This window comes from Bufo gargarizans, chromosome 5, assembly GCF_014858855.1.
Source record: "Bufo gargarizans isolate SCDJY-AF-19 chromosome 5, ASM1485885v1, whole genome shotgun sequence".
NCBI lineage: Eukaryota > Metazoa > Chordata > Amphibia > Anura > Bufonidae > Bufo > Bufo gargarizans.
In genome coordinates, this window is record NC_058084.1 from 140729180 (window position 1) to 140743316 (window position 14137).

General features: G+C 44.8%; 1 protein-coding gene across 1 annotated transcript in view; it reads left to right on the top strand.

Moving 5' to 3' along the window:
- SMCHD1 (structural maintenance of chromosomes flexible hinge domain containing 1) overlaps positions 1–14137 on the top strand; it is a 359476-nt gene that overhangs the window by 204595 nt on the left and 140744 nt on the right. Inside the window, exons 24-28 of the mRNA XM_044293563.1 lie at positions 1413–1547; positions 4988–5215; positions 5957–6105; positions 8507–8595; positions 9532–9650. Coding sequence (XP_044149498.1) covers positions 1413–1547; positions 4988–5215; positions 5957–6105; positions 8507–8595; positions 9532–9650 — 720 coding nt within the window. The remainder of the gene's footprint in view (positions 1–1412; positions 1548–4987; positions 5216–5956; positions 6106–8506; positions 8596–9531; positions 9651–14137) is intronic.

The following is a 14137-nucleotide window of genomic DNA, read 5'->3' on the forward strand; positions in this document are numbered from 1 at the left end:
TTTCTGCAAAACGGACAAAAATAGTACATGTGCTATTTTTTTTGCGGAACTAAAATGCAGACACGGAATGCACACAGAGTTCTTTTACATTTTTTGCAGCCCCATTGAAATTAATAGTTCTGCATACAGGCCGCAAAAAGAAACGGAACGGACAAAGAATACATTAATGTGCATGAACCCTTACCTCAAAATTTGAGGTCTATGGCTTGGAAATTCTCCAGATCTCAATCCCATAAGAACCTCTGGTCAATCCTCAAAAAGCTGGTGCACAAACTAAAATGCTGAAATTATGAGAATCTCCAAGCACTGTTTAGTCAAGAATGGGTTGCCATCATAAGTTGATATCCAGCAGGCTAGGGTGAATTACAGAAGCCTTAAATAATAAGGATCAACACTGGAAATATTGAGTCTGCATACATTTGATGTATGTCAATAAAAGTAAAAAAAAATAATCTTCTAAAATGGATAGGTTTTATGCTCAGTATACCATAGGAACATCTAACAAAAAAAAAAACGCTGAAGCAGTAAACTTTGTGAAAACCAAAATGTTTGTAAATTCTCAAAACTTTTGCCCTTGACTGTACTTGGTTTAACAGTGAGTTTCCTGGTGACAGATGGCTTATCATGCAGCCTAAAGCCTGCATAGATGCCAGATCCCCGTTGGATCCCATTATGGTAGGGGAAGGCAACCTCCTGCACTACAGCTGTTGCAAAACTACCACTCCCAGCATGCATACTTGCTCTGCTCTTCTCAGAGCTCCCAAAGAAGTGAATGGAGCATGCTGGGAACTGTAGTTTCACAACAGCTGGAGTGCCAAAGGTTGCTGACCCCTGAATTATAGTCAATGGGATCCGGCTATGCCGTATACGGTGGTGAGGTGCGGCAGACTGTTCCGGAACAGCCTGCTGGATTTCTGTACACAGAAGTGAAGCTAGTGTAAGATATTTTCCTCCAGTTTTTGTAAAATGTGTATATTCCATATACTGTATTTTAGAGAAGCAGCATATGCTCCAATAAATGATCAGTCTTCACCAGTTTCTAGTTGTCTATGTTCCATAAGAAGTATTGCCCATGTAGGCATTTCACAGGCTTGGTTGCATGCATTGGTTTGCTTAAATGAGTATCCCGGTTACATCAAGTTATTCTTTATCCTGTGGGGGTCTGACTGCTGGGCCCCCCCACTAATCCTGAGAACGGATGACCTCAGAAATGAATGAATTGGTAGGTTGAGCATGCATTCATCTCTATAGGACTGCAGGATACAGCTGAGTGCAAGTGCTTAGATGTTTGGTCAGATCCCCACAATTTAATAGTTAGTCCCTATCCTGTGGATAAGGGATGATTTGATGTAACCAGAATTACCCCTTTAAGTTATTTGTTTTTAATTGTATCTCTTATCTTTTGATCACAGTTTATTGGGGCTCCGAACCTTCCTGTCTATCGGTTGGATTGCAGCACTACCGGCAGTGGTATTCTAACTGGGCCCCCTATTAAAATTCAAAATATAAAGAAAACACAGGAATTAAAAGCAAAAATTGAAATACCTGTAAGTATATTCAGATTATACAGTAATCCTAGTAATTAATGCTCCTGCTTCTTAGATCCACATGTTGTGACATAATATGTTTTAAAGCAGATACATCGCTTGAATGTGCTGCCCTGTTTATTGACCACAAATTTTAAGGACAGGTCTGCTGTCCCATTAGCCCAAAGACACAAAAGAATACTGTTATGTGGTTAATAGGGAGCAATCAAATAATTCTGCAAACTCATAGCTCCCCCGCCCTTCTCACAGGCTGACACACATAGGGCAGAGGGAATATTTCCCTCATAAATTCAGCAAACTTATAACTATATCAGTTTTCTATATTTGATTATTCATGTTAGCCAAACAGCACAATATTTTTGTGCCATGTAATAGGAGTCAGACTTGTCCCTGTGATGTGCTGCTTATAAAAAAATTTTTTCCATTTATTTTAGCCCTACTAAGAGACGTGGACATAAGATCTTTTGATCACTTAACTAATATATAGAAATATTCCTGTATTGCAGTTTTTTATGCCTGTGGGCAGCAGGGCTCTTTCACATGGTGTCAGCAGTAGTTCACACCGGGTATGGAAGTCTCAATACTTTGACTTCGGGTTCGGTTTCATACCAGGATTACCCAATTACCCGCTTTTCTTCACATCAGTTGCTAGAGAACATGCACAAGGACAGTGCGGTACACTCTATGGGCCAGATTTATCATTAGCTCAAGTCAGAATAATGGAGTGAAAAAGTCGCAAATTTTTGCGCAATCACTAAAACTGCGCAAAAATTAGCGACTTTTTTCTGCTCTGCACTATGCTCGCCAGTTTTCTGAAAGTGGGCGTGTTTTCTTATGTAAATTAATCTCTAGACAGATTTACTATTGAGACAAAAAATTGCGCAATTTCATTCCTCGCGGTGCTGGATGCTGTCGAATAAAGGACCTGTGATGACGTCATCACCATGTAACCGGTAACATCCATATGTTAGTGGTCACATGGTGATGACGTCATCACAGGTCCTTTACCCTACAGCAGGCATGCTCAACCTACGGCCCTCCAGCTGTTGTAAAACTACATAAATTACAGAGATTGGAGTTTCGTCTGAGTCATTTTAACAGAATATAAGTTACAGCTTACACATGCTGTGTCTGTTTTATTTCTCCTCCATACATTTATGGGATGGCTTTTCTGTTAAAGGGATTTGTCTCAAGTCAGCAAATGGCATTTATCATGTAGATAAAGTTAATACAAGGCACTTACTAATGTATTGTGATTGGCCATATTTCCTCCATGCTGGCTTGATTCATTTTTCAGTCGCATTATACAGTGCTTGTTTACAGGGTGTACGGCCACCCAGCAGTCCAGCAGCGGTGGCCATATTTGCATACTATAGGAAAAGAAAAAGCTCTGTGGAGGCCAAGACTTTGGGAGTGCACATGCACTGAAGCTCCTATCCCAGCCACCTCGTATCTGCGCTGCTGCGGTGGCCGTAACCCCTGGATACAAGCAGTGTATAATGTGATGGAAAAATGAATCAAGCCTGCAAAGAGGCAATATGGAGAATCATAATACATTACGAATAAGGATGAACGGACCTGTGGATGTTCGGGTTCGGCTGAAAATCTCGTAGCAGCTCTGCACTGATGCACATCTCTTGCCTGGCGCATGTGCTGAATTTGGTGGTGCAGAGATTCCTGAAAAATTACCCTGATATGTCAGAGGTGCTACAGAAAGTGAGGGCCATCTGTGCGTGCTTTTGACGTTCTCACCCTGCTGCTGCTCGCCTGTCTGCGCTGCAGAATAATAGTGGAGTTTCAGCTGCAGCACGCACGGGTGAGTCGCTCTGCGGAACAGCACCGCTTCACCACCAACGAGTGGGCCTCCATGCGGGACATGTGCCGTGTTGCGCTGTTTCGAGTACTCCGCCAACATGGCAAGTGCCGATGACGCAGTTCTCAGCGTTACTATCCCACTTCTCTATCTCCTTGAAAAAGCACTTCGGTGATGATGGAAGAGGATGTGGCACAGGAGGAAGAGGAGGAGGAAGAGGGATCATTTCCATGGTTATCAGGCAAGTCATTCACAAGTGGCTCAGAGGGTGGGTTCCTACACCAACAGAGGCCAGGTACACAACTGTCCAGCCAGGACAAGGAAGAGTAGGATGATGAGGAGAAGGAACCGTGTTCACAGCAGTGTGGCACCTAAAGCAGCTTATGGACATCAATGAAGCGTGGCTGGTGGGATACAGAGGACACAGACGATACACCTCTCACAGAGGACAGGTTGTCGTTGCCTCTTGGCAGCCTGGCACACATGAACGACTACATGCTGCAGTGTCTGCGCAGCGACTGCCGTTTTGCCCATATTCTAACCAGTGCGGATTATTGGGTGGCCACCTTGCTGGATCCCAGCTACAAGGACTACATGCTGTCCTTAATTCCGTCACTGGAGCGTAATAGGTAGATGCGCGAGTACAAACGCACGCTGGTACACGCGTAGCTGATGGCATTCACACCTGACATCTGGGGCTCAGTATAAGCACAAGTCGGAGGAGGAGGAAGAAGTCGCCAATGCAGCTGGGGCACTGCCGGCACCTCGGAAGGGAGGGTTAGCATGGCCGAAATGTGGAAAAGCTTTGTCAGCACGCCACAACAACCAGCACCACCAGCTGATACGGAACTACTATTAACAGGAGGCAGCATTTCAGCAACATGGTGGAGCAGTATGTGTGCACACGCCTACACGTACTGACTGATGGGTCTGCCCCTTCAACTTCTGGATCTCCAAATTGGGCACATGGCCTGAGCTTGCCCTTTATGCCATGGAGGTGCTGGCCTGCCCTGCAGTCAGTGTATTGTCTGAATGTGTGTTTAGCATGGCAGGAGGGGTAATCACAGACGAGCGCAGCCGCCTGTCCACAGCCAACGTAGACAAGCTCACATTCATTAAAATTAACCAGGCATGGATTCCACAGAACTTGCCCATACCTTGTGCAGAATAGACAAGTATACCGGCCGCATCCAGCAATTGTTATACTCCAGAGCACTTTCTCTTTGCAGTCTCTTTTCTATTTCCCAATGTTTTGGGGTCTTCCCAAATTTATATAAAAATAAATAAAGGGGGGAAAAAAACAAAAACAGTGTTGGCTTCCTCCTCCACTGCCGCCTAAACCTACACCGCCACGTCCACCACATCCTCAACCTCCTACTCCACTTTGACCTGGAGACGAAAGTCTTGCATGCAGGACTTTCGTCTCCACTCAAAAATCATGTTCTGAGCGGACACCGAACAGACCCCATTATAGTCTATGGGGTCTTTAGGTTCCGTTACGCTCAGTTATCTGCAGTGATGTGAACGAGGCCTAAGGCATTCACTTGACAGTACGCCGTTTTACATTTTAGAATTTTAAAAGATAAAGTGCTACTTTAAATTTTGTGTCCTGTTCTCTTTGTTATAGAGTTGCAAGAATGTAAAACATGTGGAAAAATGTATTAAACTGCAGCCAAGTAGAAATATTGCTAAACTCCAGATACTTAAAGTGGAGGGTCAAAAAGCTATTCACATTAAACACCAGGATGAGATCAAGTGGATGGCAGGAGACATCATGCAAAATCTTATTTTTCAAGTTTTTGATGAGGGGGATAGAGAAATCATTATCACTTCAGAACTTGCAGAAAAAGTCAAGGTTGGTGTTTTTTAGTTTTAATTCACTTATTCAATTTTTTTTTGTTATTTCTTACTTTTCTTTGAGTTTAGCTGGACTTTTACTGATTAATACATAAAGGGGTTGACCAGTTTCTGATATTGGTGAACTATCCTCAGGATAGGTCTAAATATCAGATTGGCAGGGGTCCGACTCCCGGCAACCCCACCAATCAGCTTTTTTAAGACAATGCAGCGCTCCCATGAGAAGTTTATGAATTAAAGGTACATCTGGGTATTAGCACACTCTGATGCTGTCCAATCACTTATGGCAGTGTAAGACTACTGTTATCGCTGCATACTCTTGTGTAGTGGCCTTGCTGGGTATTCCCATTTTCTCAATTTTGAGTGCTTAATTTTTATCTTTGGGACATGGTCTTCTGGTGTTAACACTGTAGTTTTTCCAGCACCAAAGTTCTGTGCAGAAAATCGATGGCGTTTACAGTAACAGCACATTTCACACATTACACATCCTTTTTCCCAACAAAATCTATACATCACTTGAAATGCAGTGTGTATCATATCAATGCAGCATGTTGCAGCCATGGATTTCATCCTTTGCAATGCACAGGGTGAAAACTGCAGCAGATCAGCAGCATTTCCTCAAGGAATTCTGTACCAAAATATGCACCATTGGGGTGCACGGATCAGCTGCATTTGGCTATATCTTTACATTGATATCTGTTCATAATTAATATTTCCTTCTGACCTCCTCTGTCAACAGGTTAATTGGACCCCGAAAGTTCCCAGGGAGAAACTGCTGAAAGGAATGTTACCTGATATTGAAGTGTCTACTTCCGTCACCAACGTTCAGTACTGCCAAGTGACTTTTCATGATGATAATGTTTCTTTGGAGAGTGCGTTCACTGTAAAGTATGTTTTACAATTATTACAATATTTGTACAATATATGAGCAGTATATAGGTCACTTGAGGGTACGGCCACACTGGACTGTATTTCAGTGCATATTTTGCCACGATTCCACAGCAAAATATACAGCAAAATCTGCATGTGTAAAGAAGTATGAAAGCTGTGGTGGAGATCTGCAGCATAAGTTGACATGAACTGCACTTCAGTTTAGGCCTCATGCACACAACAGTATTTTTTCACGGTCCGAAAAACGTGGTTCCATAATCTGTGTCCGTTTTTTTTTAAGGACCGCTTGGCCGTGACTTGAATGGGTCTGTGAACCATTGTCTGTCAAAAAAATAGGACAGGTATCACGGTAAACACGGATCACGGACGCGGATGACAAACGGTGCACCTTCTGAGTTTTCAACTGACCCATTGAAAGTAAATGGGTCCGCAGAAAATCACCGAAAACGGAACAACGGACACGGATGCACACAACGGTCGTGTGCATGAGGCCTTACTCTGCAGATTGTTTCAGCAGTCCGTGGATGAGATTTCTTAAATCTCCGCTGTGCTGGTACAGTAAAGCACTGTTGATTTGCTGTACACAAATCCACACCATAGCTGTCCCATGTGGACATACCCTTATCATTTCATGGTCTCCCAACTATATTAAATTCTTTGAATTTATTGTTTAACCATTTCAAGACCAGGCACATTTACCATTTTGCGTACACACGTCTTTGAAAGCCATACTTTTCCCCCCCATGCTTTTATGTAAACAATTTTTTTCAGTGTTATATTCTTTATTTTTGTAGTTTTTACTTTAGCATTTTTTCTGCTTTTATTTTTAAACCCGCGAAAATTAAAAAAAAAATGGTAAAACTGAACAGGTTTTTCACATTTACGTCATTTCTTTATTAATGGCATAAAGTTCAACTAAAATACTTTTTCTTTTCGTAATAGTCATTTTGATATAGGGGGATATATAGTTTATGATTGCCAGGGGCAGGGCTAGAAGCTTCCAGTGTGGCATGTGGTGGTATTTTTTGTTATAATTTTATTTATATGACCGTGTAGAGCTAAGTGTGGACGCCCTGGATGTGTATAGTCAGCGGGCGGGCTAGAAGCAGTTAGACACAGAACATTTTGGGGGAGATTTTTCAAGACTGGCACTTTCAATGACTGTCTTGATATCCCCTGCGCTGCCAGAGGATGTGCCTAATTTATGACAAGGCGCACACCTCACCTCATCATAAATTAGGTGCATTCTCCTGCAGTCTGTGTGCCAAACCAGAAGTCTACAACAGTTTAGAGCTGCCTTAGATTTCTAGCTTAATTTACGTCAGACAACTGGCGTACATGAAGATAAATTTGTCACAGCAGCTGGTCATGCCCCCCTTCCCCGCCCCTTGCCATGTCCCCTTTCAGAAAAGTGGCAAGGATGGTGAAAATTGGCAGATGCGACAATTTATTTTTATTTTTTGAAAGTTGCAATATATTATTGTACCTACAACTTTTTAATGGCACTTTTCAGGCCTTTGTTTTGTGTGAAGCTTACAGCACTGTTATTTCTCTTGGCCAGTAGGTGACAGCAAATATATATACAGACCATGTTGCACCATCTTTAGCTTGCTGCTTCTGAAAATGACAAAACAGACCTGTGATCCTGATGTCTGGTCCAACTAGACCCAGAACGGTTCTGACAGTGACAGTTTTGCCACTGAAGAAAAGTCAGCTCTCTTGACGAATGTGTCTTTTCACAGCCTGATAATGTCCAGTCTGTAAGCTTATCAGGGAGCAAACCCTGAATCCTAGGAAAAGATGCTCCAGACTGTTACAGCCCATTCACATATCTGATTTTGATGCTGTCAAAATCCACCGCTTTTACCGTGGTACAAACCACAGCAGTTTCTGTAGAATGAACAGCTTATTCTCACACAAGAATACAGATAGTATTTTTGCTTCTCAAACTGTGAGGGGAGCATCTTTGATGAGGTGCACCAAATTGATATTTCTCTTGAGAGGTTTCTAAAGTGCAGTCCTGCTGTCCCATGATGCTTCTGTCCCAGATGACTTTGTTTTGGAAGAGATTCTCTTGTGCAGATCAGCATAGGGCCAGGTAGTCTGTAAGAGCGCACGTATATTCTTCAGCTTGCATCGGGGGCTTTCTTCATAATGATGTGGAACCATTGTTCATACTAGGGACCTTGTGGTTTGCACTATTAAGTGAGGTCTCTTTGACTTTACCACATGTATAAATGTTACACTTCTACATGTCTGCTGGTTAGGCTCACATGTCTACAGTACTTGGCTAAGCTGGTGAGGCTTCTGAAGGAAAGGTTTGAGAATCCCTGGCCTGTGCAGGTATCAGATAATGCTTGATTGTGTAATAATGTGAAATTGTGTGTGACTTTTTCAGGCCTATACCTGATGAACCAAAACATTTGAAATGCAATTTGAAAGGAGAGAATATTATCCGTATGGGTGAAGAGCTAAAAGGTGAAATTGGTAAGGAACTTGTTCAAAATATAAATACTGAATACCTTTTGCTGCCATTAAAAAAAGGGCATGAGATTCTATAATGTAAAAGAAAAAATGCACAGTGGCTGGATAGGTGACCAAAGATCTTTTTCTATCCATTTGTACTGATCATTAGATTGGAAGCTGTGTAAGAACACGAGTGACATGGCTCATAAAAACGGTTTTGTCATCTGCGCAGAAGTGGCTTATAAGGTGGTATCAAATAAAACAGCCAGATGTTAGCTGCAAGTGAATAGGGAATTATTAAGTGCATTAAAACAGTACAGGTTTTTGCAGTTGTTTTTTTTGTTCTAGTCTCATTTGTGCATTTTTACTATTTTGGAGGTTTTTGCCATGCTCTAGGCATGTCTTTTTTTTTCTGGCGTTTTCTCATAGAGTTCTATATAGGAGAAAAACACAGGAAAAAATACATATGAGAAATGTGTCACCAAATAAAGGACTCAAAATAGTTGTGAAGGAAGTCTTATAGAAATGTGTCCAGGGTTTTCTTAGGTCTAGTTCACATTTCAGTGATTTGGTCAGTAATTTCCATCAGTTATTGTGAGCCGAAACCAGGTGCAGACACAGAACAGGAGGACATCTTCCCATTATACCTTATCTCTCTAGGCCCCACTTCTGATTTCACTTATCAAATCACTGAACTGTGAACTAGGCCTTATAAAAGCACTCTTCCAAAATGAAGTCTTTTGGTTAGTGCAGAGAAGCAGAATAGGGATAGAATACACCCCTCCAGATAACAAGGCTCCAGGGTGCTGATTTTTTAGAGCAGGACCACGGAAAATGGCTCAGTACTCACTTTGAAAATAGAACATAATGTTTAATAAAATGTCTTTCTTGATATAGAGCTAAATGACCGTGTTCTGCTATATTGTTACTATTGTGTCCTATTTTTACAATTTACAGAATTAATTGTAACGGACCAGTTTGGGAATCCGATGGAAACAATGTTGCCTTCATGTCTTGAAGGCCTTCATGTTTCGGGAAAAAATCTTGACAAAGGAAAAATCAGAAAGAGCTTTCAGGTTTGTTTGTAGTGACTATGATCATGCGTCAAGATAAATCTTTTAGTGAGCTGCCCATTATTACTTTCCATCAGATGCCACATCAGTTTATGTTTCATCACTTGAGCTATTAAGCATCTTGACTATATACAGACGTGGACAAAATTGTTGGTACCCTTTGGTCAATGAAAGAAAAAGTCACAATGGTCACAGAAATAACTTTAATCTGACAAAAGTAATAATAAATTAAAATTCTATAAATGTTAACCAATGAAAGTCAGACATTGTTTTTCAACCATGCTTCAACAGAATTATGTAAAAAAATAAACTCATGAAACAGGCATGGACAAAAATGATGGTACCCCTAACTTAATATTTTGTTGCGCAACCTTTTGAGGCAATCACTGCAATCAAACGCTTCCTGTAACTGTCAATGAGACATCTGCACCTCTCAGCAGGTATTTTGGCCCACTCCTCATGAGCAAACTGCTCCAGTTGTGTCCGGTTTGAAGGGTGCCTTTTCCAGACTGCATGTTTCAGCTCCTTCCAAAGATGCTCAATAGGATTGAGGTCAGGGCTCATAGAAGGCCACTTTAGAATAGTCCAATTTTTTCCTCTTAGCCATTCTTGGGTGTTTTTAGCGGTGTGTTTTGGGTCATTGTCCTGTTGCAAGACCCATGACCTGCGACTGAGACCAAGCTTTCTGACACTGGCTAGTACATTTCTCTCTAGAATTCCTTGATAGTCTTGAGATTTCATTGTACCCTGCACAGATTCAAGACACCCTGTGCCAGACGCAGCAAAGCAGCCCCAGAACATAACAGAGCCTCCTCCATGTTTCACAGTAGGGACAGTGTTCTTTTCTTGATATGCTTCATTTTTTCGTCTGTGAACATACAGCTGATGTGCCTTGGCAAAAACTTCGATTTTTGTCTCATCTGTCCACAGGACATTCTCCCAGAAGCTTTGTGGCTTGTCAACATGTAGTTTGGCATATTCCAGTCTTGCTTTTTTATGATTCGTTTTCAACAATGGTGTCCTCCTTGGTCGTCTCCCATGTAGTCCACTTTGGCTCAAACAACGACGGATGGTGCGATCTGACACTGATGTTCCTTGAGCATGAAGTTCACCTTGAATCTCTTTAGAAGTCTTTCTAGGCTCTTTTGTTACCATTCGGATTATCCGTCTCTTAGATTTGTCATCAATTTTCCTCCTGCGGCCACGTCCAGGGAGGTTGGCTACAGTCCCATGGATCTTAAACTTATGAATAATATGTGCAACTGTACTCACAGGAACATCTAGTTGCTTGGAGATGGTCTTATAGCCTTTACCTTTAACATGCTTGTCTATAATTTTCTTTCTGATCTCTTGAGACAGCTCTTTCCTTTGCTTCCTCTGGTCCATGTCGAGTGTGGTACACACCATATCACCAAACAACACAGTGATTACCTGGAGCCATATATATAGGCCCAATGGCTGATTACAAGGTTGTAGACACCTGTGATGCTAATTAGTGGACACACCTTGAATTAACATGTCCCTTTGGTCACATTATGTTCTGTGTTTTCTAGGGGTACCATCATTTTTGTCCATGCCTGTTTCATGAGTTTATTTTTTTACATAATTCTGTTGAAGCATGGTTGAAAAACAATGTCTGACTTTCATTGGTTAACATTTATAGAATTTTAATTTATTATTACTTTTGTCAGATTAAAGTTATTTCTGTGACCATTGTGACTTTTTCTTTCATTGACCAAAGGGTACCAACAATTTTGTCCACGTCTGTATTTTCATATTTATCGTCATATTGTTGATATAATGTTATCACTTATGAGTCACGTCTGTTATTTCTCGCCCATTTTCCTTGGGGGACACAGACCTTGGGTATAGCTCAGCTCCCTAGGAGGCGTGACACTAAGTAAAACTGTTAAGCCCCTCCTCCATCAGCTATACCCTCAGCCTGGAGATAGAGGCTACCAGTTTTAGCTTAGAGTCCAAGGAGGCAAGACACTCCCTGCTACTGCAGGGCTGTTTTCTCCTTGTTATTTTTACTTTTTCTTCTAATTTTGTTATTTTATTTTTTCCTAGGGATACCAGAGACGCATTAGACCTCTCTGCTCTCCCGGGGTTGAGCTGCGCCAGTGCCAACTTATCTGCACTGCTGCCTCCCCCACAGAAGCAATAGGAGGATCTGGGCAGCAATGGCTCCCCTACATCCCGCCAGCTAGGGGGTCGCCCGCACGCCAAGCCCCTCTTCCAGCTTCCTGCCACTGCGGTGCCAGTGGCTGAAGGGGCGACCCTGCTGGAAAGGACTGAGGGTGAAGACGTCGGACGGTGAGATGGCTATTCCAGCCCATACCCCGTCCCTATCTGCAGCATCTACCCCTCTGGGTAAGGGGGGCACCCGTGGTCGCTCATTCTGAGCGCTCATCTGCAGGACAATGCAGCACAGCAGCATCCTCAGCACCCCCACGCCGTTCCCCCCCACGCTGCTATCTTTCTCTCCCCCCCCCCCCCCCCTCATTCGGGGCTGACTCCATTTTTCTCTTCTCTCTCTCCCCCTTCCCGCCGAGACCGGGGGGCGGGGCTTAGCGGTCCCGGCAGGGGGCGGGGCTTACGCGCGCGTCATTTTGGGGGCGGAGCTACGTTCTCCTTCACAGGAGACATTTCAAGCGCTGGAGGGGGCGGAGCTTGTTCCCCGTGCTTTCTGCTGAGGTTTCCCGCGCTTCCTCACTCCTGACAGGAAGCTGGGACACGGTGGGGGACTCTAACCTCCTGTGTACATCGCTCGGCTTCTGTGGGCGCTCTCTGCTGCTCACTGCTGTTCACTGCTTCTCTGCTGCTGCTGATCTGGGCCATCTCCTGACGTTCTTCTGAGGCACTGGTAGGACAGTTAACCCTCTCCTAACCCTCCTGGTAATAGCTGCTATAACCCTTTGTGGTCTCTATATTAGAGTACAACCACACTTCAGCATGACAGATCTCACAGGTGCCCCCAAACCCTGGTACCATGCCTGTACCGCCTGTAAGGAACTTTTTCCGCGTGGGCAATCTGAGCCGCATTGCCTTGCATGTCAGGCCCCGGTGCAGGGCCCGCTTCCCGCTGCGCCCCCCGGTGCCTCTGAACCCCCTGACTGGGCTAGGTCTCTGTCTCAGGCGGTGGAAAGCCTTACACACGTAGTGGGCCGTCTCGTGGATAGACCGCCTCTCCCGCAGGCTGCCACAATCCCTGTCGCACCCGCTGGGACTACCGTTTCTGCCGCCCCCACTGGTTCCCTGCCTCCCAGCGAATCTTCCAGGGCCCGGCATACTCAGAAACGTTCAAGGGTTGAGCGCACATCTTCTCCAGATGCTTCGCTCTCTCCGCCATGCGTGCGAGCTCAGTCAAGTCTATCCTCTCAAAGGGATACGCTTTCTGAGGGAGAACTGGCGGATTCGGACGTGGACATGGACTCAGAGCTTCCGTCCAAATTGGCGTCCGCGGTGGGGCATCTTGTCACTAGCATCCGTGATACCTTTCAGCTACACGATGACCCCCCCAGCTCTGAACAGGCTGGCGTGTCCTTTCTCCGCCCCAAACAGGCCTCCAAGGTTTTTCCCATACACGCTGATTTTTCTTCTGTGGTATCCAAGGCTTGGACTCGGCCTAACGTCCGCTTTATTACACCCAAAAAGCTGGACATTTGTTATCCCTTTCCAGCGGATTCTGTGACCACGTGGACATCCCCGCCTAAGGTTGATCCTCCCGTGGCTCGCCTGTCCAAAAGCACTACTATTCCTGTACAGGACGGATCTTCCCTCCAGTCTGTTGAGGACCGTCGTACGGAATCCCTCTCCAAGGCCATATTTACTGCCTCTGGTTCAGCCCTTAGACCGGTCTTTGCCTCCGCCTGGGTTGGCAAAGCGGTCTCTGAATGGGGTTTGCAACTGGAACGGGAGTTAGGGTCGGACGTCCCTGTTCAGGACCTCCGTTCCTTAGCCCAACTAATTGTTCAGGCCGGAAAATTCGTCTGTGAGGCCTCCCTTGATGCGGGTGCCCTCATTGCCCGTTCCTCTGCCCTGGCAGTTTCTGTCAGGAGGGAACTCTGGCTGAAGGTTTGGGCGGCGGACGCCGCTTCCAAACGCTCTTTGGCCGGCCTACCATTCACGGGTTCCCGCCTGTTCGGAACCCGTCTGGACGAACTTATATCAGAGGCCACGGGTGGGAAGAGTACTCACCTCCCCCAGTCCAGGCCAATGGGCGCCCCCCTTTCGCAAGCCCACCGGGTCTAGACCCGCGGCCAGTTCTTCTTCCTCTGGCCCAGCCCAGGATAGACGCAAGAAGCCGTTTTTTCGGACGCAACCTACCTGGCGCAAGTCCCAGCCTGCACGGGCTCCCACAGGCCAGCAGCCCTCTGCCTGAAGGTGCGCCCCCACCCACCCGGGTGGGGGGCCGCCTTCTCCTATTCAGGAACGTATGGCGGGCCCACATCTCAGACGCATGGGCGCTCGAGATTGTATCTTGCGGA